Source organism: Antechinus flavipes, chromosome 2 (genome assembly GCF_016432865.1).
Source record: "Antechinus flavipes isolate AdamAnt ecotype Samford, QLD, Australia chromosome 2, AdamAnt_v2, whole genome shotgun sequence".
NCBI lineage: Eukaryota > Metazoa > Chordata > Mammalia > Dasyuromorphia > Dasyuridae > Antechinus > Antechinus flavipes.
Window position 1 is genome coordinate 683,721,207 of NC_067399.1, and position 26,732 is coordinate 683,747,938.

Consider the following 26,732-nt stretch of genomic DNA (forward strand, 5'->3'; position numbering starts at 1 on the left):
TCCTTCCAAAGTGGGGCCAGCCCGGGCCGGGCAGGGGCCGCGGGGGCACCTCCCCGAGACCGGCAGCATAGTCCTTCCAAAGTGGGGCCGGCCCGGGCCGGGCAGGGGCCGCGGGGGCACCTCCCCGAGACCGGCAGTGTGGGGCAGCAGTCCTTCTGAAGTGGGGCCAGCCCGGGCTGGGCGGGCATCTCAGACATGGGGAGGATCCCCAAGGTCCTAGCTGCTGAAGGCTCTGGAAGGGGGTGGGGCTTCTCAAGAACTGGAGTCTGGGTAGGGGCCACAAGGGAAGCTCATGTGGACCCTGGGGGAGGCCCGGCTGCTTCATCCGGGAGGTTCCTGGCCAGGGGCTCAGTGCTTCCTCTGGAAGCTCCCCTTCTCTCAGCTTTGTTGCTGGAGATGAGAGTGAGTGACTCCCGCCTCGGGAGCGGACTGGCTTCCCCAGCTGAGGAGGGGCATGAGTCACCACGCGCAGGGAGCTGAGACCCAGCGAAAGGAGCCGCTCACCTGTGTGTAGCCACACACGACTCCTGGGGACGCGGATGTGCACATCACCTCCCTGTGGCTCACAATCACTCCGGGAGGGAGCAGAGCTTGTGTGTAAGCTCATCCCCATTTCTTGGATGAGAAAACAGAGGCTCAGAAAGAAGTGACTTGCCAAGGTCGCACGCATAAAAGTTTTTGTTATTGATAGACATTTATTGAGTGCCTGCTGTATACCAGGCACTGTGCCTAGAACTAAAGAATGGACCAGATCCTGACATCAAAAGCCATCCTTAGGAAGAAGGGGGGTAGGAATTCCTACTTCAGAGTATGGACGGACAAATTTCAAAGGTCAGTTCTTTGGGCAAGACACTGTCCTTACACCCCGGGGACAGTCGGGGGAACCTCCGGGAGCACACGGTCTGCTAAGGGAAGGACCTGAGCATGAATGAATCTAGCCTAACACACAAGGTGATGGGGGCAGAAGGCAGAGTCAGCTCCTGGGGCCAAGGAAAATCGGCTGGAAAGAGCCGCTGGAAGCAGGAGTGGCCACAGAGCAGGAGCCCAGAGAAGGCTTCTTGGAAGAGGGGTCCCCGACAAAGCTCCGAAGGCAGAGAAAGAGTCCGGGGGGTGAAACTGTCTTACATGGAAGGGGTGGGGGGAGGGCATATTGGGAGATGCGTGAGAGGTTTTTTTTTTAAGCCTTAGGAAAACCAAGAGGTCTGTGCTTAGGGACTTAGTGTTGCCCCCCCCTGCATTTGTGAGTGAGCAGGCTGACGACCCCCTGGGTAAAGGACCCGCCTGAGGCTGCGGTTGGGGCAGACAACCAATCTCCTCCCTCCCAAGCATTCTCCCTGGGTCTGCAACGACCAGACAGGCTCATGATGAGAGATCTGGGCTCTGACCCTGGAAGCCCGGCCCCTTTCCCCGATGGCCCCTTTCAGATCAGCCAAAGCTCCTGGTTGGCTGCCCAACAAAGCAAGAACAATCTAACTCTACAACTAGTAGGATAGGGTCAGAAGCACCCATTTCATAGAGGAGAAAACTGAGGCAGGGGGTGGTGTTCAGTGATTCAGCCCCAAAGAAACAGCTGGTAAATGCCTGAGGTAAAATGGCCTCAAACTTCCCTAGAAGCACCGGATCCCAAAAGGGCGGGTGAGAGTCTGTCCCTGCCCTGGTCCGACCTGCCCTGGCGCGCCGCGGCCACCGAGACCCAAGAAGGACCCGATAAGCTGAAGGGCGCTCAGAACAATGAGATCAGTAACTCGGTCCATGGGTCCAGCGATGGGAGCATTAGGCGGTGGAAAACTCGAGGGGATGCGAGAGCCGGCTACGGGGTCACTATTCCGGGGGCAAAAGTGGGGGAAGCTTCAGAAAGCGAGATTGCAAACTGAAGCAAGGGAAAGTTTCCCAGCAGAAGCGCTGCTCCGAAGGGAGGGAGCAAGGTCTCCGTCCCCAGAGGTATCCAAAGGCATGTGGCCCCTCACCAGGCGTGTGTAAAAACGTCAGAAGCAGCTCTCATCGGGTCTTCGGCCTCCCGAGCTGGCCAGCCTTCGGTCTCTTGCACAAGATGACTCCCTGACGTGCCTGTGCAAGAGGGCCCAGGGCCAGGGCGAGGGGAGGCTCAGCGGTTGCTCCCGACACAACCAGTGCGAGCGCGAGCATCCCTCACCTCCCGCCTGGGAAAGAGCTCTGGCCCAGGCCCGTCTGCCGGGGGGCGGAGAACTCTGTTTCGGCAGAAGTGGCTCACACTCTCGAGTGGGAGAAAGAAGCCATTATCAGAGCAGAGGCAAATTGCTATTTTAAACCCTCCTTCACAGCGAGAGTACGGCTTTATTTCGGTGCTTTTTGCAAACGCCATTTGCGTACACTCTCCGTTGAAAAATCCCATGTTTAGGCTTTAATAAGTCACAGAATTGTTTGTTTTGCAAAAAATATTCATGTTTGGCAGATTCCAGAACTGTTTGGGGGGTTCCTGGCTTTGTAGACACGTGTTGGAAGGGCCTAGACCCCGCTCTCATGGTGGCCCCACCCAGGGGGGCTCAGGGTCGGGTCCCCCAGAACAGAGGCGAGTCCTGCTGGGTCACCTGAAACTGGCTCAGTCAGGACAGAGGACAGCTCCGGATCCCGCCCTTATCGTGATGGTTTCAATGTCCCTCGTAGGGTTTCTGGCTTCATTCCCTTTTCCCTCTCATCAGATCCACAGAGAACAGATGCAAAGAGCACTGGGACTGGGAGTTACACGGCCTGGGTCCAAATCCCAACTCTACCCCAACTGTGATTTTGAACAAGTCCCTCCTTCGTGGGCCTCGGGCCCTGTGATCCCTCACCCTCAGAGACGAGATCCCGGCCTTCCATCTCAGCCTCTCGTCCCCAGGCTCGACTCCAGGCTCGCATCGCCGGCTGCCCCTTCCAGTCCGAGGGCCCATGGACATCGCGACCGCCATAGACAGTCCCTCCCTCTGATGTACAATGTACACAAAACTCTCCTGAGCTTCCTCTTCCTGGCCGCCCCGCCATCGTCCCATCACCCCGGCTTCATCCTCACTCTCTCCTATGCCCCGGATGCAAACGGTTATTTGGCTTTCATTAATGTCTCTCCAGTATCCCTCCTCCCTCCCCAGACGCTCATAAGCTACGGAGGGAGGGGTCCGCCTGCCTTAGATCTCTCCCTCTACTCCAGTCCATTCTCCATGCAGTTGCCCAAAGGTGTCACATTCTACCCAAAAACACACTCACACTCATTCACAGACACACACTCACACTCACTCTCACACATACTCACACAGACACAATTACACACACACACACTCACACACACAGATACACTCACACTCACTCATTCTCACACACACATACACACTCACACACAGACAGACACAATCACACACACTCACACAGAGACACAATCACACACAGACACAGACAGACACACACACTCACATTCATACACACACACAGACATAATCACTCTCATACACACTCACACACTCACACTCATACACACACAGACACACTTGCACTCACACACACAGACACAATCACACACACACACACACACACACACACACACACACACACACACTCCAGTGTTTCCCTACTCCCGCCACGATCAGATATAACATCCCGGTAGTTTCATAACCTGCCCCTCCATCTTTCCTGGCTTGTTCCATTTTGTCCCAGCGCCGATGGCCTCGGGGCCACTGCTCAAACTAGGCTCTCCCGCGTCTCCCCGTCATCTCCTCGTCCTGCTTCCTTCAAGTCTCGGGTACAAGAAGACTTTCCTGGTGCCTTGTTCTGACTCCCTCTGAAAATTTCCCGCTTTTGTCGCACGCCCTGTCTCTCTATCCTTACTGACATGGTTTCTGCCTCATCAGCTCCGTGCCTCCGAGGGGCGTCTTTTGCCCTCCCGTGTGTCCCTAATGGTTAGCGCAGTGCTTGGCATATGATAAATGGTGATCAGTAAAACGATGAATAGAATTCATTCTTTAGTAAGTTCTGTGATTATATAACAACACAATAAATCAGACGAGATGACAATTACATTGATAATTACGTATCTAGTGCATGATTATTAATAAAGGCACCTAATAAGTGGTTGTTGACTGCCTGCCCGGGCTCTCGAAGCTCGCCTCTTCAATCATCCCCTTTCACTTACCTTCCAATGGCGCCTTGTCTGCTGCCAGCCAACATGCCCAGGGCTCCCCATCCTCCGGGGCCTTTCTCTTGGCCCCGTCATCCCCTCTGTCTCCTCACTCTCCCAGCCAAACCCCTCTCCTCGCCTCGGACTCGTCTTCACCTCCTTCTCCTTTGGCTTCCTCTCCAGTCTCTCTTGGCAATCTCAGGGGGAAAGTCCGACGAGCTTTTCTCACACTCCCATCTTCTCCACTCACCTGCAGCGTCCGATAGCGACCCAGGCCTTGGCCCTAAGTTCATGCCGAGCAGCACCCCCTCCTCCGGATCCCCACAGCTTCTCGTCAAAGGATCCAAGCATTCTGGATTCCCCCCTCCTGGGGAACTCGGGGTTCCCCCCTCCTGGGGAACTCGGGATTCCCTCCTCCTGGGGAATTCGGGATTCCCTCTTTCTGGGGAATTCGGGATTCCCTCTTTCTGGGGAATTTGATATTCCCTATTCCCTAGGCACTGAGGACTATGCCAGGTCCTGGGATGCTTAGGGAAAAACTGCCCTGGAGAAGTTTCTAATCTCCTGGGGGCTTATGACCTGCAAACCTAGCACCCCTCCATCCCCTTCTCTCTCCCCCTTTGCACACACATACACGTGTGCACCTACAAATCCCTTCTACATGTATGTGCATGCACACACACACGTGTCCACACAGATACGGGAAAATCTGAGGAGCAGGGACAGTAAAAACAGCGGCTCAGGAAAGGACAGTGACGGCCCGTGGGCCAACGTTTCAAGGAAGTTAGGATGCGAAGGGCCATTTTCCAAGGTCTTTTTACATGAGGACGAGATGTGGGATTTGTAAAAAAAAAACCTTAGAAAATGCTACTGAAATGTGGGCTATTGCTGTCGTTACTGTGCAATTAACCAGATGAGACAGAGCTACTCTTTGCCCCGTTGCCTTCCCAGGACCCCTCAAGTCGTCTCCTCATTCATCCATTCCCTTGCACTCAGACGGCCTCCCCCTCCTCTCCTGCCTCAAGGCTCCTCCTCAACAGTCTCTGAATCAACATTGCAGAGGCACAGATCCCATCTCCTCCATTGGCTCCCTCTTGCTTCTGGGATCGGATACAAACTTCTCTGGGCTCTTGAAAGCCTTGCACGGTGTTGCTCCGGTCTAGTATTTGAGAACACATGGTCACCGTTGCCTCCTGGGCACTCTCGCAGCCAGTCCTCCCCTGGTCCCCATCAACCACGTTCTACTTCCCTCCTCCATCCAGACTGTTCACCATAACACCCGGGGGGGGGGGTGCTCCCTCTGTCTCCCCGTCTCTGCCTCTGTCTCCCTCCCTTCCTCTCCTCACCCTCTCTGTCTCCGTCTTTCTCCCTATCTCTGGGTGTCTGAGTGTTTCTCTGTCTGTCTCTTTCTCCCTCCCTCTGTCAGTCTGTCTGTCTGTCTCTGTCTCCCTCACTCCCCTTCCTCCACTAAACTTCCAGCTCTTACTTGAGGCTTTTCTTGGTCCTGTCTTTGTTCTGTCCCGACCAAAACCATCTTATTCTGCCTTCTAGAAATCTTGTTTGGGCTTTTCTTTGGACACTTATTAGAACGAAGGCTCCTTGAGGCCGGGAGCAAATTCACTCCGTGCTTCTGACCCCGGTGGCCAGGGCATCGCCTGGCACACAGTAGGCACCTCATACATTCCTGACGAATCGGAACAAGTGTTCGGTTTAGAAGAAAAGTATCAGGAGCCGCCGTTGAGCTCTGGGGAGAGAGACGGACCAACATCTCAGCAGCACCGGGAACAAATGACACACTTAACAGCATTGACTGAGCACTTCCTCTGGCCTTAGCCTGCACTAAGTGAGCTCTGCAACGGCCACAGCCCGGCTCTCCAGGAACTCGCCCCCTTTGGGGGAAGACATAAGAGTAACTTTGGCTTCAGGGCTGAGGAAGAGGATCACTGACCGGGGAGAGGATCGCTGACCCAGGGGAGGACCACTGACCTGGGAGAGGATCAGTGACCCAGGAGAGGGTCATCACTGACCCAGGGGAGGACCACTGACCCAGGAGAGGATCACTGACCCGGGAGAGGATCATCACTGACCCGGGGGAGGACCACTGACCCAGGAAAGGATCACTGACCGGGGAGAGGATCGCTGACCCAGGGGAGGACCACTGACCTGGGAGAGGATCAGTGACCCGGGAGAGGGTCATCACTGACCCAGGGGAGGACCACTGACCCAGGAGAGGATCACTGACCCGGGAGAGGATCATTGACCCAGGGGAGGACCACTGACCTGGGAGAGGATCATTGACCCAGGAGAGGATCACTGACCTGGGAGAGGATCACTGACCCGGGAGAGGACCACTGATCTGGGACAGTCCTTAGCTTAAGCCACAAGTTAGGTGCCATGGGCCAAGTAGAGAGGCAGGTCTGGAGGCAACTCCTGGTGGTCTTCCCTCCCATGGGAAGGGACAGAGTTGGTGACTCCCATTCTCCTCCAAATGGCCCAGACAGCTTCCAGCAGATAGCAGGGGGAGAGGCTGGTGCCTCGGGTCATTACCCAGGAGCTGCAGGGCCTGCAAGGGATTCAAATCCCTCTTCCCCAGGTGAACTACATTCTCGGGTGCTAAAAAAGCTCCTGGAAGTGATTAATGAGCCCTTGTTGTGCCCTTTGAAAGACTGAGAGGAAGGAGGGGCAGCGCAGAGCCGGAGGAGGGCAAATGTCCTGGTTTTCTAAAAGAGAAGGAGAAGAAAGTCCTCAGACTCCGGGCCAGGGAGTATCTGGGAATATCCGGGAGCATAAGATCAGAAGGACCCGTGACCCTGGCCCAGACGGCTGGAGATCTGAAGCCCCTCAGGAAAGCTGGGCCCGGGCTGGGCTGGTTGTGTGATGGCATCCTCGCAGGGTCTACAATGGCAAAAAGGCCCAGATTCTGAGCCGGAAGGGGCCCAGAGGCAGTCTGGTCCAAGGTGACCTGACATCGGGCCCTCCTCCGGGAGGAGGGGATTCCTTTGCCTCCATGCATCCCCTCCCACTTAGGGAGAGCTCCAGAGGAAGACCGCGTTGCTTTTTCTGCTCCCCGTGTCCATCCTGAAGAGCAGCTGCCAGCTCTAAGCCAGGCTCAGGCTCCAGATGGGGGACCATGAGCCTCGAGGCTCCCTTCAGTGGCCATTGTGGCCGCTCCCCTGGAGGTGGGGAGCCCCCCTTTTTCAGCCCCATCTCTAATGGAACCTGCCCCGTCTCACACGCAGGGAGTCCTCTCGTACAGCCAAGGCTAAGTCCGGTTCTCCTCTCGACCAAAGGGCCCTCTCCTCCTTCCCTTCGAGCATGTGGACAGTGAGATGGGCGAGGGGTGGGGCCTGCAGTCAGCAGTTCCTTGTTCAGTCCTTTCTCGATGAGATTTGGTGTAATGTTCTCTCTAAAATGTAATCTTCTCTTGTTGGGGTTTCCTGGGGGTCTCTGGGGCAGCCTTCGTTTCAGCGCAGTGATCACCACCCGAGCAGCCAGGGGTTAAAGTCCGGATCCTTGATTGTCTCTTTCCAGGTCTTGTCTCCTTTCCTGGGGCCTGGTTAGCTTCTTAGAGGCTGATTTCTCTCCTTGGTTCCCAGAGCTTGAGCTCCCGCCTCCTTCTCTGGCCTCTGACTCTCCCCAACTCCAAGGGTTTGTGCTTCAGCCTCCAGTCACCACAAAGGTGGACGATGGAGTGAATCTGTCTCCTCCTCCGAGCCTGGGCTTCTGTGTCTGGCCCTGACAGCTCCTCCTTATATGCCCCACACTGAGCACACACCAATCATTCTATCACTGGGAAACCATTATTTGTTGTAGGATTAAATTGATGCTAAACTAGATTTAACCATTGACTCCTTAATTCCACTTAGTGCCTTGTTTCAGGTTCTGGCCCATAACCATTTGGCCTTTCTTTCTCCAGCTCATTTTACAGAGGAAGAAACTGAGGCAAGGAGGGGGAAGTGTTTTGCCCAGGATTTGAACTCAGGTGTTCCTGATTCTAGTCTTGGCGCTTTATCTCCTGTTCACCCAGCTGCCTGAGGCAAAAAGACCTCCATTCAAATTCTATCCCAGATACTGACCCTTGAATTTTATCCTTATTTTATCCTCTGCTTGCCTCAGTTTCCTCAACTGTAAGATAAGGTTGATCATAGCACCCACCTCCAAGGTGAGGAGTGAATGAGATAACACACAGAAAGCGATTTGTAAATCTACAAAAAATTAAGTTCTTACACAGTCCCAGCGCTCAGCTAAAGGCAACAGTCGTGTTCCCCATCATTATACCCCGTCAAAATTCCTGGAACTTGGGGCCTGCAGACCCTTGCTCTGCCAGCTGGGCATCTGCCTGGCGCCACGGGCAATCTGACGAGCAGACCATCTCGGTCCTCATCCTAGCATCTAGTAAGTGCCTAATAAATGCGCGTTGCTCTGGCGATCATGTTAAACAGCACTGAGGCAAACACTGATCCCCGGGGCTCGCCACCGGAGACCTGCCGCCACTTTCTCAGCCAAGCCTTGAGGACTTCTTTAGTTCCGTCGTTCAGCAGGTACAAATCTCCCTCATTTAACTACGGGTTAGCCCTCTCCTCCTTATATTTCTCCTAAGAACGTCAGGAGCGACGGTCAGACGCTTTGTTAAAATCTAAGAAAGCTAAATTTGCGGCACTGCCTTGTTCTCCCAGACGGAACTCGGCTAGAAATAACCCCTGGGGGAGTCTGGCACTGCCTGGGCCTAATGTGCCAGGGAAGACAGCGCAGCTGGACCCTGAGGGAGGGAGGCGGCAAATGGAAACAAGGCTGGGAAGGGAAGAGAGCCCGGCCAAGCCTTCCGAGAGGAGGCCATTTCCAGGCCTTCCTGGAGGGGGAAGGGTGCGGCCTAAGGGTGCCAAAGCATCCTGTTCTGGATTGGGGGGGGCTGCCCTTGAGCTTTTAGCCGAGCCGTCCCCGCACAGGGGCTGGATCCTGGGATTTTGTATCCACGCACGGAACTCAACAAGCACCAACTACAGAAGGAATTTGGGGAGGGGTCGGAGGGTCAGGCCTGCTGAAAGCTCTGGGCAATGAGAGAGGCAGAGAATGGGAAGCGATGGCAAGAGCACGGACAGCAGTTCTCAGGGCTCTGGCACGAGGAATCCACGGAAGCATCTGAGCCCTCATGGGAGGAGACTGTGGCCGCGCTTATGGCGACACTGACATCTCCATTTCACTCGGATGAGGATCAGGAGGGACAGAGACAGAGACTGAGACAGAGCAGTTTAAGCTCCCCGAAGTGACCTTATTTCAGTCACCCTCTCAGCCTCGCTGAGCTGGCCCGGCATCACCATCTATGATCGTCATGGCCAAGGGCAAGGCTGCGAGGTCCATCTCTAGGGGAACCACCCGGAGGGCACAGACCCCCACGGCAAGAGGGTCTCGGGGCATCTGGGTTTCTGTTTTCTATCCCATATCCCCCACAGCTCTTTAATGACTTTTGTGCGTCCCGCCTCCCTCCTCATCCCTCCCAGTTCCCAGCCAAGAGCCCTCAGTCCCAGAGAGAGCCAGGGCTCCCACTGCCAGCACCCAGCAGTCTTCATGGACCGCAGCCGTAGCCGGCACCTCCTCGTCTCCTTAGGGCGCAGGGGGGACAGAGCCCTTCCAGGACCGGGATTTCTCTCCCTCCTGCAGGCAGATCCCGCCTTGCCCGTGACCATGACGATCATAGAGGGGGATGTCGGGGCCGGAGTCTCCGGAGGGCCTTGGTCTCAGCAGGAGAGTCACCACAGGAAGGGCAGAAATGGAGGGTCTCATTCCCAGTCCTCCCAGCCCGTATATACCGTAGTATGATTACATCATCACGGTGGGGACTCGGGTCCACCATGTTCCGATTTATAAATGACAGAGACTAAGAAGGGTCAGTTTTTAGAAGACGAAATCCAAGGGTGAGAGCCGCGAGAAACAGCGCTCGGACTCTCCGATAATGAAGGAGCAAATATCAGACCCGCACTCACCCCGACCGCGCTCGTCGGGTGGGGGAAACGGCAAACGCTGGCGCGGCCGGGAGACCACGGCTCTGCCGAAGCCGGAGAGGGATTGGGGACTGTCACACGCCACTAACAAAGCCCTCCTCGGACCCCGACGGTGCGACCGAGTCCGCTTCCAAGCCCAAGACCAAGGAATGAGCGAAACGATGCACGAAAGCATCCACGACCGCTCTTTCCACAGGGACCAAGCCCTGGCTAAGGGGCGACCTGCCCTGGGGATGGAGCGGAGGGAGCGCTAGTGTGATACATGGCCGAGAAGCCTAGAAACCTTGCAGGACACGAGGCAGAGGCGGGAGAAACGCGTGCGGTGGCAACAGCACCACAAAAGACAAACGCATTCGAAAGATTAGGAAATGGAGGACGATTCCAGGCGCCCCTGATGAAGAAACGCTCCTTTCCTCAGGTAGAAAGCTGATCCACTAGGAAGCAGACTGAGACGAGGGTTGTTTGGGATGGTTTTTTTTTTTTTTTTTTTGTTTTTTGTTTTTTTTGACGCGGCTAATGAAGGGATTTGTTTTATTTGACTCTGCATGTTTATAATGAGGGCTTTATTTTCCTTTATTTCTCAGTGGGGGTGGAGGGGGAGGGAGGAGGGAGAGAATTCCAAACCGAAAATAAAATTTAAATTAATTTAAAATGAAATAAAAACCGTCTAATCCGGGGCTCTTTTCCAGCCTCATTAGAATTGTTCCCTTCATGCATTCAGCAATGCAGCCGAACTGGCCCACGAAGGATATTCCACACCCGGTCTCCGCCCCTTGGCACGTGGGTGTCTCCGGCTTGACCCCTTCCCTCCCAGTCTCCCCTCTGAAAACCCCTCATTTCTCTATCATAGCAGCTTTGTGCTGATTCTTCTGCCTGGACCCCAGTTCCCCCCCACATAAAATGAGGGGCTGGGCTGGGTGACTTCCCAGGCCTCTCTGGCCAGCTCTGTCTGAAGACCTCTCCTGGAGGAGAAGCCAACAGCTCCCGAGCCATCCGCCTTATGGGATAATGGCTTTCCCTGACAGAGCCCAAACTGCCCTCGGGCTGCCTCGGGACCAAGGGCTGAGGAACTGCTCCCGTCCTCCCTCCTCTCGGCTGAATGTGCCCACGGCTTTCCACTCTCCTCGTGGGCCACGGTCTCAGGCCAGCCTTCCCGACCGCCCTTCCTGGCCCTTCGGTGACGTTCCACCAGAGCAGCGGAGGCCGCAGGCCTAGGCACTGGGGACCACCGAGCAAAGGCCGTTGGATGGGGCCGAATTTGCAGCTCGAACATTTTCAGGGAAATGTCTGCTTTTCTTCTGCGTTTACCTCAGGCCTGTGCTCGGAGGTCACCGATGTAATGAAGAGTCAGTCAGGGGATGGCCCCTCTCTCATCTCCGCGCCCTTGCACTGCAGAGGGCACTCCCTGCCCCGCCCCCACAGAGCCCCAGACCCAGAGCTGGGACAAACCCCCCTCCCAGCTGCAAACGGCCCCCTCCTGAGCTACCTCTGGCATCCATCCTACAGGTAACTCTACGTGCCCCCTGCCTTTCGTTCCGCTGTAATTCCTATGGGGCTGGTTTCATCCGTTCCAAGTTTGGAACACACGCCGGCCCCTCCTGCGCCCTTCATAATGGCTGCCCGCCCCACGCTGCCACAGAGCAGTTCATCAGAAGTGGCTTAATTCAGGTCCAACCGGTTTAAGAACATGTGTCCACTGTTCCTGAACCTGAAGCAAGGCAGGAAGCCAGTTTCACACACACACACACACACACACACACAGCAACATCTGAGTGAAAAAAGCAGGGGCTGATGGGATGGAGGGGGACTGGTGGGGGAGTCTAGGGAGAGAAAACCAAGTCTGATGGCTTTGTTTTTGCATTTGATGAAGATTAGCTGTCTGTTAGAGCCTAATTATCTGCCTAGAATCACTACTAGTCTTCAGGGTGGATTTAATTTCAATTCAACTGATTCCAATCTTGATCATTTACATTGCTCCTCAAGGAATTTAATGCATTTAGTTGACAGAAAAAGCCCACAGTGATTTGGGGGCCACTTTGGGCTCCTCGTTTCCACAATAAGGATCTTCAAGACCATTCCCAGTCTCTGCTGATAAAAGGCTCGGGGGCTTTGCTTTGCCCCGAGCTGAGAGAAGTGGTGGAAGGATCATGTTTCCTGTACCTGAAATCTTAGAAGGGGAAAAAGAAAAAGGCTCTGTTAAGGAGACTCATCCCAAGAATGGAAAAGCTTTGGAGCGGGCCGCCCGATGGGGCTGTGGCCGAGGGGCCCAGAATCCGGGGCTGGGGTCTTGGGCTAGCTCCAAAACTAGCAGAAGAAAAAAGATTTCCTCCCAAAATTCGCCGAGGCAGAAAGCTGATGAATAAGGGAGATGGAATGGGGGTGGGGGAAAGACTCTCCCCTTGGGGAGCTCTGTAACACTCAATTTTATGTGGACTTGGAAGCAAAGGGGGAAAGGGGCCCTGCCCTGTCTCGTGACAGTTGACCCACCGGAGTCTGCAGTTTGTCTCCCCCTGCCTGGCCATGGCACCCGCCGGTACTGAAAGTTGGGTGGAAGGGAGGAGTCCCTGGGCTTTGGTCTCAGCTCCACCTGCAAATGGACTGGCCAGTTTGTCAGAATGCTTCTTTGCAAGGCCGACAGGCCCAAGAGGCTGCTCTCCTTTTAGCTCCAAGAGTTACAGAGACATGAAAAAAATTATGGGAAACAAATCCATTCCAATCAGCTGAGGAACAGCTAAGCAAGCTGAAGCACGTGAGGGTAACAGGATATGAGATAATGAGCATGAAGGACACAGAGAGTCCCGGGGAGACTTGGAAGAGGCTGAGGGAAGAAAGGGCTAGGAAACCAATTCAAACCAATGGCACCATGATGATCCCACCAGTGGAAACAACAACAGGTATTCCTGCCGGCCAGGGTGAACCCCGGAGCAAAGAGCCAAAAAGCTGCCTCTTCCCAGCTCCTTCCTTGTAAAGGTGGAGGCCACAGGTGGGAAACTTTATCTCTGAAGGGGGAACTCTGCGACCTCTGAGTTACTTCTGCTGCCTTCTCTGGAAGGGACATATTATAAAATGGGGGTGATTGAAAAACAAAGGCTAGCCGTATGTTTTCCTTCACTTCCTGTGATCGGTCTGTTCCGATGTAATTTTGCCAAGACCAAGAAACTAGTTTTCAAAATGTGGCGACTACAATCTCATGAAGCAGGATCCCCTGAGACTAAAACCAAATAAGAGGCGGCTTTAAATTCAGTCCAAGAAACATTTACAAGAACCTCCCGTGTGCCCATCACTGTGCTAAGTAATGGAAACACAAAGGTAGGGATGGAGAAAGCCCTGCACCAAGTGGCTCACGTTTCCCTCCGTGGGAGGTTCTTCTTGTGGATGTGGAGGTAGCACTTTAGGGAGAGAAAACAATCCTGTCTGATGAGAACATAGAGGAGGAGAAATCCATGCAAATTAAGATGGAAAAGGCAACGATGAATTCCCTGGAAAGCCATTCTCACTAGACCCTATTAGCAATTAACACATTATCAGAGATTATGTGACAGTGAAGTTGGGAAGGGAGAGGGGGAAAATAACTGGAGAGAGAGAGAGAGAGAAAGCAGAAATGATCACAGACTCAGAGAATGTCAGAGCGGGAAGGGGCCTCGGAAGTCCTCACACGGCCTGCCCGTCTCTGCCCCCATTCCCACCTCTTAATTTCAGAATAGTAATCAAATGTATACATATATTGGATTTAACATCTATTTTAACATGTATTAGGTTACCTGCCAGCTAGGGGAGGGGGAGGGGAAGGAGGGGAGAAGTTTTTGCAAGGGTCAGTGCTGAAAAAAACAGGTATATCATTTGTCAATAAAAAGCTATAATAAAAATTAAAAAAGAGAATAATAAATCAAATCATATTGCCAGTCATGTGGCTCCTCCCACCATCGCAGGCACTTCCCAAACAGAATTCCTTTTCCTGGCCACACACACACACACACACACACACACACACACAGAGAGACACACAGACACACACACACAAACACACACACATACACACACACAATCACACAATCACACAATCACACACACAAAATGCTCTCCTTTGAGGAGAGGGACTGTCTGCTTTCTTATGTGCATCCCCAGGGCTGAGCCAGACTTTAACCAACGCTCGTCTCTTCCTTCACCCATCCACTTCAACCCACATTTGAATAAGCATCTGGGCCCTAAAACTGCTCAAATGTCCATAGCAGAAGACCTCAAGTCAGAGAGCGCTCCCAATCTCCTCCATTCTACCACAGCTCCAGGAAAATCTGTGAGGAGCCGCTGGGTGACGCTGCAGTGGATAGAGTGCCAGCCCTGGAGGCCAGTTAGGTGGCGCTGTCGTGGACACCATGTCTGAAGTAAGGAAAACTCACCTCTGTGAATTCATATCTGGCCTCAGACACTTATCATAAGACTCTGAACAAGTCATTTCACCCTGTCTGCCTCAGTTTCCTCATCTGTAAAATGAACTGGAGTAGGAAATGGCAAATCGCTCCAGTATTCTTGCTAAGAAAACCCCCAAAAGTCAGACAATTGAAACAACTCATCAACAATAAAGCAAAAAGCTCACTTTTCAAAGGTCCTGTTTGTCCCTTCAGAAATGACTTTTCTTTCTTTATCTCAACCAGATGACAGCTGTTGGGGCGGAGGAATAGGAGGAGCAGTAGGGGGGCAGGGAGGATTCAAAATATAAGTTTTCATGACTTTCTCAAATATGTATTTTAATCCATCTTTAATCACTTTCCTTCCCAGCCTAAGTCCCGCATTCACCCTCTCGAACTCCCAGTCTGGTTCTGACAGAGTTGGAGGGCAGCTTCCATTTAAAATAGAATCACAGGCAAATGACTTCATTTGCAAGGGACTTAGTGAAGATGACAGAGTGGGAAGGTGAGGAGAAATGTCAGCTCAAAAAAACACTTCTTTCTTTGAAATGAATTAGATGATAAAATCATAGATTTAGAGCCGGAAGAGACCTCAGAAGCCCCCGAGTCCAAGATTGAAATTCTGCAAATAAGGAAACTGAGGTAGAGGGCATGATTCATCCAGGATCACACAATTAGCAGTCGTCTGAGGCAGGATTTGAATTCTGGTCTTGATTCTAGATCTGGTCCTTTACTCATGGAGCCATTTCATTGCCTTTACATTAAGCATGATTTCATCAGGATGGCAGCTCCCCTCAATGCCACGGCATCCTTATCCAATGCAATCAGCAAATTGTGTTAGGCTCTCTCTGTCTGGCCCTGCACTAAGGATGGGCCCAAGGCATACGCTGCCAGAGACGCAGAGATAAATGGGAGGGGAGCACTAAGCCTGCGGGGTCCGGAAAGGCTGCCTAGAGGAGGGGGCCGGATAACAAGTATGACATATGACTATAGATGCACTGTGCAACCTGAGAAGGAAGGCAGGAAGAGGGAGGCAGGAAGAAAAGCATTCTGGGCAGAGAGGCTGACTAGGAAAAAAAGTATGGAGGAGGGCAACGCGGTGGCAAAATCCGAAACCAGCCGGCAGACCAGTCTGGGGGGATGGTGGGGTTCGTGACGAGGAGGGTAGAAGAGGCTGGGCGGATGAGTGGGAGCCAGAAGTTTATCACCGACCCAGAGGCAGAGGAAGTTTATCACCGATCCCAGAGACAGTGGGAGCCACTTTTTCTCTGAGGAGGGACTGACATGATCAGAAAGTCCCATGGCAGTGATGTGGAGAAGGGAGACTGAAGCCCCCCAACCAGCAGCAGCAGGTCACCGGGTCCTTGTCCCTCATGGGGCAGAGGAGGCTTCAAGTGGGAAGACAAAGTCAGTGGGTGGCAGTTCTGACCCAAAACCCAGTATTTCCCCCTCCACTACACTGCAGCTCTTTAGACCTGGAGCAATGAGGACCTACAAGAATCGGGGTTCTTCCCATGAACGGTCACTGAAAGCAAACCCCTAACACTCCTCGAAGGCAGATTCGTGGCTCTGAACCACCTTGGTCTTGGGCAAGACAGAACTTTTTAGCTTTCGCTAACTTGTCTGCACAAGAGGGATAAAAAGTATTCTTCTTGTTTACCATATATTTCTACCATGTTTAACATATATTGGATTACTTGCCATCTAGGGGAAGGAGTGGGGGAAAGGGGGAAAAAATTGGAACACAAGGTTTTGCAAGGATTAATGTTGAAAAATTATATACATATATATATATATGTTTTGAAAATAAAAGACTTTAATTTTAAAAAATACAAAAAAAAAAAGAGGAAAAAAATACCCTCCTTACATCTCTTTGAGGATCCAGAACCACGTAGTGGATAGAACCATGTAGGGTGGAAGCAGAGGGAAAGGCCCAGAACACATCCTAAAGGGAGAGAGCTGCCAGGGACTCCAGCTCGGGGGGAGCCCAGGCTGGCGGGGACTGAACGGGGAGGAATCTCTCAGGTAAATGGGGGGAAGAGGCGCTCTGAATGAGCCCGACCTGCTGCTGGGATTTCGGGGGACACGGATGCCTGAGAAATGGCAGTTTTCTTCTGTTTTTCTGCAGAGAATCGTCTTGGAGCTAGAAAGGGCAGAACAAAAGTGGCTCATGGGAAGTTAACCCCCAAATTGAGGAGGGGCAGCAGCAAGTGAACCCCTAAGTGTCTTTGAGGGGTTGGGGTCCCCTTGCCAAGTGTCTTTAAGGATTGAAGGAGAACATGGGACTGCAGAGTCACTGCCGGGGACCTGTAGGAGAATGTGGCAAGTGAGAGAGCGGCCACGGGCAAAGATCATCCTGGATGGCCAAAAAAAAGGAGGGAGAAGACCGTGTACAAACAAGAGGCCAGTGAACTTGACCATGACGCCTGGCAAGACAGTGAAGGCGGGGCAAGAAGTCCCGAGAGGGACCGTGGAGCCGGAGCCGCCCGACCCTGGCAAACAGCGTTCGACCGGTGCTTACTGGGGGGTGTCTGATAGAACGCAGGCTCCTGGAGGGCAGGGGTTGTTTTTGCCTCAGGGCCGAGCACCCAGTAGGACTCAGAACTTGTCATCAGGCGCATTCAGTTAAGAAGGCCGCCCTCGTCACTGCTTCGCGACAACGCGGCAGGAGGTGTCCCCAGGGTGCTCGTGATCGGGCCCTTGGAACATGTTCATCAACAGCTTAGACGAAAGCATGAGTAGTGAGGTCTCCGGGTGTGCCGGGAGCCAGAGGGAGCAGAGGCTAGCTCACTAAAGGACGCTGGGTGAGGGCTCGGAGGTCAATGGCCTGGAACGGTGGGCACAGACGCAGCGGGATGGGCGGGGCTGCCACCGCAGGCCAAGGTCCCCCGACACTGGAGCCATCCAAGCTGCTTGGGAGGAGGCCATGGAGGGGCCTTTGTCCAGGTTTTCTATGGGCCCTGAGGTCCTTTCCAGCCCAAGGAGACAATGTGTGCAATGAACCACAAAATGCTCAGATATCCGGGCCATCAGAGCGCCGTCATTTCATCAACGAACAAAACTGCCATCGGGGATCCTTCAGCCGAGCGGTCCGAATTACGGGACAGACCTTTGCCAGGAAGGGGCGCTGCCCCCGTGAGCCCGGCTGCCTGGGGAAGGGGACGGCAGCTCCTCCAGGAAGTCTCACCGACTGGGGGGCTGCAAGCGGGCCCGAGCCACTCTGCTCCTCACAACGGTAGAGCAGGATTCCAGAGGCCGCCCACCCCGGGAGGGCAGAGGGAGACGTTTCCTTTTTGCTCACAGCCTGAGCACACATTTGTGAAAGAGGTTCTATTGTTCTTGCTTTCTCAAAGGGGCCAGATAAAAACAGGAAGCTGGGGAGAACATCTCTGGGGATGTGCCAGAACTTTCTGTCACTCGGCCTTCCTTCTACAAGGAGGGCAGGAGGTTCTTCTGCCCTCACATTCTCCCCCAAACAATGAGAGCCCCGAGCTCCTGGAGGCAGGGGCACGAAGGCCCTTCTGCTTTCTTTCTTCCTCCCTGGGTACAGGTAAGAAAATAGCAATCCTCTACTTATCACTGCCTAGCTGTGTGACCCTAGCCAAGTCACTTACCCCCAATTATCTCAGCAAATAAAATAAAATAAAATAAAATAAGTAGCAATCCTGAGGAAAAGAGCTTCTTTCCAGCTCGGGTCAATCTCACAGATGAGGTCTGGATGACAGGGCAGCAAAAGCCAACAGGACCCCAAAAGGCTTACTCTTCATCATCAGGTAGGCAGGGCCTCCACCACTACAGATTGCAGCCCCTCTTGGACGGAGCAGACTGCCTTCAGGAGCGTCTCTGGGGGACAAATCCCTCATCCGAGGCCCGCTTCTGGGAAGGAGCCGACCGTCTGTCCAGGTTCAGGATATCCCAGGGCCTGGGCTCCTCTGGAGGCATTTTCAAGATGTTTGTTCATCCCTGGGCCACGAAGAAGACGTACGACTGGTCGAGTTCAGCAGCCTTTATGAAATGCTGCGGGAGAGGCAAGAACGTGGTTCGGCCCTCAAGGAGGCCCCCAAGGGAGAGTCTAATGGGGACCGTGGAGGATCATGGTCCCAGAGTGTGACTGGGGGGCACTCTTGGGACCACCTCCTCTCCTTTCGGTCACCGGTTGGGGCTCAAAGGTGGACCCGGCTCCTTAATGACCTAGATCCGGTCGGGCTTCTCTGGCAAGTTTTGTGTAAAATAGGACCAGGAGCTATGATAAAGTCGGGCCAAATTCAGTCCCCAGGAGTCCCTCCCTCAATAATAATGATGCTCATTCCCAAGGGCCGTAATGTTACCCTGAGGAAGGTCCTCCCAACATGGCTAGCCCTCTACGCAGAAGAGGAAACTGAGACTGAGACAGATCAGCTGACCAGCGCAGGGCCACAGAGCTAGCAAACAGGAGAGGAGAGGTTTTTACCCGGGTGTCCACGCCCAGGGCTTCAGCCAACACCCCACAGTCTCCCCTCTCTTCCTCAGACCTGCGCAAAGCTGTCAATTCTTACATTATTTCCAAAATAGTTGGCTAATTTTTTTTTAAGAAAAAGAGGCTTATTTTTAGCATTCTAAAATGTACATCCAGATGGACAGATCTAAGATGGAGCTGAAACATGCTACACTAAAAAATTGTCCTATAAAGTACAAAGTTCATCCTTTACCAACTTTTTCGGGAATGGCTCTGGGCGGGGGACTCCTCCATCTCAGACTGCTGGGGGCTGGGAGAGCTGACCACCCCCGCCCCAGCTGCGGAGGTGACGGCCTGGGCTTCCGAGAACACATCTCGCCACCTAACTGGGGCACTGAGGAAAGGGCGGTGACATTTTCCCAAGACACTGTGTCTATCTATACACAGGGCTTGGAAAGAAATGCAGACACCAGCCACAAAAACTCACCTTTAAATAGGTCTTAGTTCCCTCACCGGCACCCTGGGAAGTGAGTCCATTGTTATTACTCATTCTCATTTTTCAAAAAAGAAGCTGTTGACATCTCTATTCAAATCAATGTTTGGATTACTCAAATTGATTGTACCCCAACTCACCCCACCCCACCCAAAGAAGCTCTCCTCACAACTCCTGAAGTCACCTCAGCCGCTTCCCAGCCGGCAGCTGCTCCCCTCACCTTTGGGGAGTTCTGCTTCCTCCAAAAGCTTCAGTGTCCCCAGAGTCATTTTTAATGATTTTATCTTTTTTTTTTTAATGATTTATCTTTTTTTATTTTTGGTGATAGTTTTCATTTCTTCTTTTGACAATTATTCCTATCCCCTGACTAATTCACTATTAAAGAATGACTTAATCTTACCTATATGTTGATATCAATTCTGTATGTAATTTGGATGGTAAAATTTTGTCAGGGATTATAGAAGCACAGAATTCAATGTCAGAAGGGAGTAGGACATCCTCGTGATGATCTTTGGGGGCTTGCATCAGAGTGAAGGGAATGCTGGGGCTCAAGACATGCTGGGTTCTTGGTCCCTGCTCTGACCTTCAGGATGTCATACAGAATAGGTTCACATCATGGTGGGCAATAGGGCCATCTGTTTTTTTTTTTTTTTTAAATAGGTCAGGGAGATATCTCAGGTTCATCTGATTCTCTTCTTATTTCTGATATCACAGTAATGGCGGTATCAGTCACCCAGGTTACACAAGAGATAGTTTCCCATATGGATGATTCCAAATAGAGTCCCAGGCAGCAGTAAAATCCAATTCTAAAACAGAAAAAGTCTCGTCTCAAAAACCTAAGCCCAGAAAATCAGCACTTCTTCTGGACTGCCACTGAGACTATTTTGTTTTCTTAATACATTTTTTTCTAAGTAATCACTTATGTCCTTTAAATTTTCTTTAAATTCAATCATTCCTCCTTAGCTGTTAGTTGCTTTCAAAAACTCAGTTTTGTTCGTTTATTACACTGATTTTTAGTTTTAGCTATTTCTCATTAGATTCACAAAATTTCTTCTTTTGTTCATAGTGTAGGGCTAATTTTATTTCCTACTTTTCCAAACTTCATGGTTACTGCTTTATTCTCTTCCTATTTTATTAATATATCCCTGTGGAGAATTTTTCCTCTGTCCTATAAAGTTGCATATTCATTCTTTGCATTCTCTTTAAAATTTTATTGTTCCTCTGATAGTTCTTTGATATTCTTAGTCTCCAGATGGATCTTTATCTTTTGCTCATGTTTTCTATATAGACATTTGGATGAGTTATAGCATATGAAGAATGTGTTATATTTCTGCTTTTCTATTAATTAGAGAGAAATACAAACTGAACCCACTCTGAAGCGTCACTTTTCTTTTACTGAAAAAGATATAAACAGTAGATGTTGGAGGGACTGCAGGAAGATAAGCATAGAAATACACTGTCCCGAGGAGGAGGAATCGGCCCGACCATTGTGGGAAACAATTTTGAATTGTGTAAGAAAGTGACTGTAGACTGGCTAAATGAATCTTGGCATATGAGGAAAATGGAATATCCTCCTGCCAGAAGAAATGACGATTATGAAAAACTCAGTGAAACTGGAAAAGTCTTGGATGTGCCGGTGCAGAGGACAGAACGCAGAGCCACAAGAGCAAGACACAACAGCTGAGAGAATTTTTGTAAGAGGCACATCAAGTGCTCACTTCTGGCTGGCCCCGGAGGGCTGCTCTTGTAATAATTGTGACTATGGAACTTTTTGTCACTTGCGTCAGGCCCATCCAATGATTTTGCTTAATTGTTTCCTGTTTTTAAAAGATGAAGTTTTAGGGAGGAAGGAAGGGAGACACGTTGAAAAGTGGTTAGACAATAAGTCATAATCCATCAATAAAATCATGTTTAAGGAGTTGAATTATTCTCTTTTAATACCTGGGTTTCAGAGAAAACAAAGATTTAGGACTGGAGAGCCCTAGAGCTGGGGGGGAGGGGCACTCAATGGCCCAGATTTGACATCCCATTTGTCTAGATACTCCTGTAAAAGTTTAGTCCAGCAGCAGCTTAGCTCTCCTTTGGGAGGCAGAGGCAGGAACACAAATCCTGGGGGAAGGTGGTGTTTGATGGGGGGAAGAGACCCCGGCCCCCACTGACGAAACACGTGGTGACTGCACCCAGCTGAACGGGAGGAACACGCCTCCCGATTGGTCAAATGGAGGCGGTCCCCCCAGAATCGCTGCCGTGGTCACCAAGGACACCGAGAACGATGCCCGCCCGCACTATTTCTTCAAGCTGGAATTTACCTGACGCTTGGTTAAATTACCTTCCTCCTCCTTATTTTTTATAAATTTTACGTAATCAATTTGAAGCATTAATTGGCTTTTTTATTTAAGAAAATCGTCACAAGGTCTCCGAGGTCTCCATGGCAACCAGTTGGAACCGGTAAATGCAAGTACAGCCGCACAACAGTGAAACTGCTTGAAATATCCTCAGAAGCAACATTGAAAAAGAAAATAGTAATAAGAGAACGCTGGCGGATTCGGAACACCAAATTAAGTGTTACTAACCTAAAACAGGGGAACAGTGCTCTGGGGCACTGGCTCCTTCCTTGAATACCTCGCGTCCCCTTCCCAAGAGGTTTCGGAAGGAAGCTGGTTCACCTCATCTCAGCATTATGGAGCTCTGTGCCCCCATCGCCCTCCCTCTCCTGTCAAGCCGTGCTTTCTCCGAGCACCTCCGGGCGGCTGACCAACAACAGCGCCCCCAGCAGGCCTGACTCAGGCACCACAGTCAGGTTCTTCTCCCTTCTCCTGACACATTACAGGATACAATGTTGCAGCGTGTGGCTCTGGGAATTGCAGCCCTGACATCCTGTCCCCCGCTGCCAGGCCCAGGAGAACAGTGTGGAGATCGGACTGTGAAGGAAGAATGGAGCGTCAGCACCCACTGGCCAGACCCCTTAATTACTTTTTGAATACAGAACTCAGAGAGGTGGCAAGTTTGTAGTCTCCTGGGAGCAGAAGTGGGCGGCTAAGGGGCTTGGTGGATGGGAAACCGGGCCAGGAGGCGGGCAAGACTATTTTCCCAAGTCTGAATTCAGCCTCAGACGCTCACTAGCTGCGTGACAAATCATGTGACCTTCCCTTCCTCAGTTTCCTCCTCTGTAAAAAGTGCTGGAGAAGGAGACGGCAAGCCCCTCCACCATCTCTGCCAAGAAAACCCCAATTCTTCGGTCACCGAGAATTGGACATGACTGAAACGACCGAGCAACAAAGAACAAATAAATTCTATGACTGTATTCTTTCTGCTTTCTTAATGAACTCCTATGTTTTGGAATGTAACACACTGCTGCACAGGGAGAAGAATCCTGGCTCAAATGGCTGAAAATAGCCTCTATGTTAAGTCCCTTAATTTTGGCTGTTAGCTGCCTCAGAGGTTGGTTGTGCAAAAGTAAATGCCGGCTTCTCCCGGTCTCATTTACCTGTGACGTACCACCACCCAGGAGGCAGGGAGGGAGGAACGGGCTCATGTCCAGGCCAGAGCACCCCTGGCTGCCCGGGATTCATTCCCCTTCCAGAGCTCAGGGCTCAGGGAACCCCCACAGCTCAGAAAAGTCTCTAAAGCAGAGCATCCATGGGCAAATTCTGCGCCGTACCACCAGCCAATTCCTAGACCTGATTTCCTGCTCTGAACTTGAAAGCGCTTGTGGGAGCTCATTGTGTAGCCAGTCCGAGCTCTGCTTCCTGGCCAGTTCAATTTGTCTAAGACAAGCAGCCGGCCCTCAGGCCCGATCCTGACTGAGGGGCAGAGCCAGGATTCCAATCCAGGTCTTGCTCCAAATCCCATCCTTCTCTCCCCATGGCTTTCCTGGCTGCACCTTTTGAAAATGCACAAGGTTACCACTGGTCCTGCGTGGGGGAGATTAGATATCAGAGACTTCTTGCCATCAGGATGCAGGACCTACTTATCCTTGCTAGGTCCTCCAAGAGGTGATCCTTAACATGCTTTTCAGCTCAGCACAGTAAGCGTTTAATAAGTGCTCCTTAACTGGCTGATTGGCTGGCCAGAACGGCGGGCAGTCACCCTCCCTGGGCGTACCTTGGGCCCTGACACAAACCGCACTTCACCTCCATGTTTCCGCTTGGAATAAACACCATTGTGTACTCTGAAATTTACCCACGGTAGCGCTGGTCCTTGGTTTATGTCTTTTGATTTGCCGGGATGGCTAAATTATTTATCAGCATCAAAGAGCTGGCCTTCTTTCCCACTGACACCAGACGCTAGTGAAGGAGAAAGGCCCGGCCCAGCTCCTCCAGATGCCTGTACGTGAAAATTACGGATTTCAACTAGTTTGGAAAATGCAAATTTCAAAAAAAGCATCATGTGAGCCTTTTGATTTAAACTCTGCCCTTTCTGGGTGCTAGGTTTGGACCCAAGCATGGGATTCTCTCTGAGCTTGAAATGCAGGAACCGAACATTCCTAGGTAGGAGACAGAGGGCACCCTGGCCTTGGCATCCAACCCAAAGCCCATGCCAGTCTCCCCTGGCACCTTCTTCCCTGCCTTGGGCTTCCTGGTTTCCTTCAATCCCCAACTAAAATCACACTTTCAAAGAAGCCTTTCTGACCCTTTTAACGCCAGGGTCCTCCTGCTGCTGATTGTCCCCGGTAATCCTCTCTCTCCTTTGTAGCTCGTTCCTGGCATCCCATTCAGGAGCTCCTGGAGAACATAAACTGGCTTTTGCCTTAATCTCAAATCTTAGCGTTGTTAGTGAATGCTTGCGGACTGACTCCCCGTTAGCACTTGGAACTGGACCAAAACCCCTGGACCAAAGGAGACCGGGGAAGTTTCGGGGAAAGGCTCAGGATGGCTTGGCAGAAAGTAAATGGAGCCCCGACCTGACTTCGGTGCTGAATTCATTGTGCCTACCAGGGATGATGAAAGTTCACTTATTTATGAGAGGCAAGGAGGGAAAAGGAGAGGAAGCCAGCCTGTGGGACCCACGCTTTCACTGCAGATGCAGGGACTGGCCCCTCTCCGGAACACGGAGCCGCTTGCTCGGCTCTGCTTGAGAGCACGCCAATGTGATCGTGTTGAAAGGGTCTCGGAAGGGAGAGCCCAAGGCATTCTAGAGGCCTGTGGCAAGGCCGGCTCGGGCTTCTCACGCCCAGGAGGGAGACCCGGCCCACACTGGGACTGAGCACCCGAGCCCAAGTGGGCTCAGATAGCTGCCAGAGTACTCAAAGAGGCTGGAGGGCGGGGGGAGAGGCTCCCTCTACAGATGCGGAGAGAGGTTTGTCATCAATCAGACTGGAGCTCCACATCATTTCTCCACTCGAATCCCCAGGCAAGCAAGTCCAATCAGCTCCAGGGATGGGTTTTGCCTTCTAAGCCCCAGACAATCCATCACAAGTGACACCCTGCCTGCGAATGACAGGCCCCCCGCCTGCAAGTGACACAGCCCTAAATACAGACCCAGGAGGCAGGGAGGGAGGAACGGGCTCATGTCCAGGCCAGAGCACCCCTGGCTGCCTGGGATTCATTCCCCTTCCAGAGCTCGGGGCTCAGGGAACCCCCACAGCTCAGAAAAGTCTCTAAGGCAGAGCATCCATGGGCAAATTCTGCAGGTGAGCCAGGAGGCGCCGTGCCCCGGGGCAGGAGAGGGAGGCAGTGGGGGTGGGGGGTCAGCTCCTGCCAAATAACTGGGGTGGCCCATTCTGTGCACCCCTTCCCTTAAGCTGAATGGGTTTGAGTGCCCAAGGGGGGGCAGGACAAAGAAAGGAGAGGGAGAAGGAGGAAAAGAGATTGAGAAAGACAGAGACGAGGCAGAGAGAGACAGACACAGAGACAATGAGAGGAACAAGAGACAGAGAGATGGAGAGACAGAATGAGAGAGGAAAGAGAGACAGACACACACAGAGACAGAGACAGAGACAGAGAGGGGAAAGAGACAGGGAGATAGAGACAGAGACAGAGAGGGGAAAGAGACAGGGAGATAGAGACAGAGACAGAAAGATGGAAAAAGAGAGAGACAGACGGAGAGAGGGAGGCAGAGAGAGGAGAGAAAGAGATAGAGACAGAGACAGAAACTGAGATAGAGAGGAGAGACAGAAACTGAGATAGAGAGGAGAGACAGATAGAGACAGAGATGGAGACAGTATAAGACAGAGACAAAAAGAGAGAAGAGAGAGAGAAATGACCAAGTGCGCCCAGATCCTGGGAAGAGAAAGCGGGACTCCAAAAGTGGGACAAAAGAGCCGAACGCACAGTGCAGCCTCAGAGCCCCCCGGACCTTCCACATGCCAGGCCAAGTAAGTTAGAGTGCCCCCCCACCCCGCCGCCGCCGCCGCCGCTGCAGCCCCCGCGGGACCGTCCTTGCCAGCCGGCCGCCGCCCAGTGCCCACCGCCCGGTGCCCGCCGCCCGGTGCCCGCTGCCCGCCACCCGCTGCCCGGCGTCCGGGCGCACTCACCATCTTCGCGCTCGTCGAACACCGGCCTCTTGGCCGCGGCGCCCGCGGAGGACGAGACGGACGCTCCCATCCTTTTCTTCCACTTGCTCCAGTGAAACATTGGCGGCCAAGGCGAGCTGGCATCCCCGCCCGCCCGCCCGCCCTCCTGCCCTCCCTCCCTGTGGCTGCTGCGGGCACAGCCGGCTGCCTGGCCCCTCCCGGAGGGAGCTGCCCCTGAGCGAGCCGGGAGTGGAGCGTGCGTGGGGTGTGAGTGTGAGTGTGTGTGTGATGTGTCCGCGCGCGCGCGTGTCTGTGTGTGAGAGCGCGGGGGCGAGCACCAGCCAGAGAGGCACCGGGCCGCTCTGCGGCTCCTGCCCAGCCCAGCCCCAGCTCCGGCCGCACACTCTGGGCGAGCCGACTAAGCCTGGGGCAGGCGGAGCGGAGGCAGGGCGGAGGGAGGGAAGGAGGAGGGGCCCCGGCCTGCCCCGCCCCGCCCCCGCCCGGCACCCGAAGGGAGGGGAGATTAGGGAGCACGGCGAGCAGCCTGCGTCCCTCCCCCCCGCTGAGTCCTCCCGGGTCTGTCGCCCCCCTTCCCCGCCTTCTCCTCTTTCCCAGCCCCCATGCCCTCCTCTCCCTTCTCTCCCCCTGCCCTGCCTCCCGGCTTCCGCCTTCTCGCTCCCCGTTCCCCTTTTTTCCTTCCCCCTGCCCCTCTTCCCTTCCCAACCCCAGCTCCCAGCGCCGGAGCGCGGCCCGCAGCTAGTTAGAAAGAAATCCCCCGGAGCCCGTTTGCAGAGCGAGCCCACTCACGAGGCTCAGCCTTCC

The 26,732-nt window shown here is 52.9% G+C and overlaps 1 protein-coding gene across 1 annotated transcript in view; it reads right to left on the reverse strand.

The window, feature by feature from the left end:
• STK32C (serine/threonine kinase 32C) overlaps nucleotides 1-26,051 on the reverse strand; it is a 160,798-nt gene extending 134,747 nt beyond the window's left edge. Inside the window, exon 1 of the mRNA XM_051982780.1 lies at nucleotides 25,932-26,051. Within this exon, the coding sequence (XP_051838740.1) occupies nucleotides 25,932-26,031 (100 nt within the window). The 5' untranslated portion in view covers nucleotides 26,032-26,051. The remainder of the gene's footprint in view (nucleotides 1-25,931) is intronic.
• Between the last annotated feature and the right edge of the window lie 681 nt (nucleotides 26,052-26,732).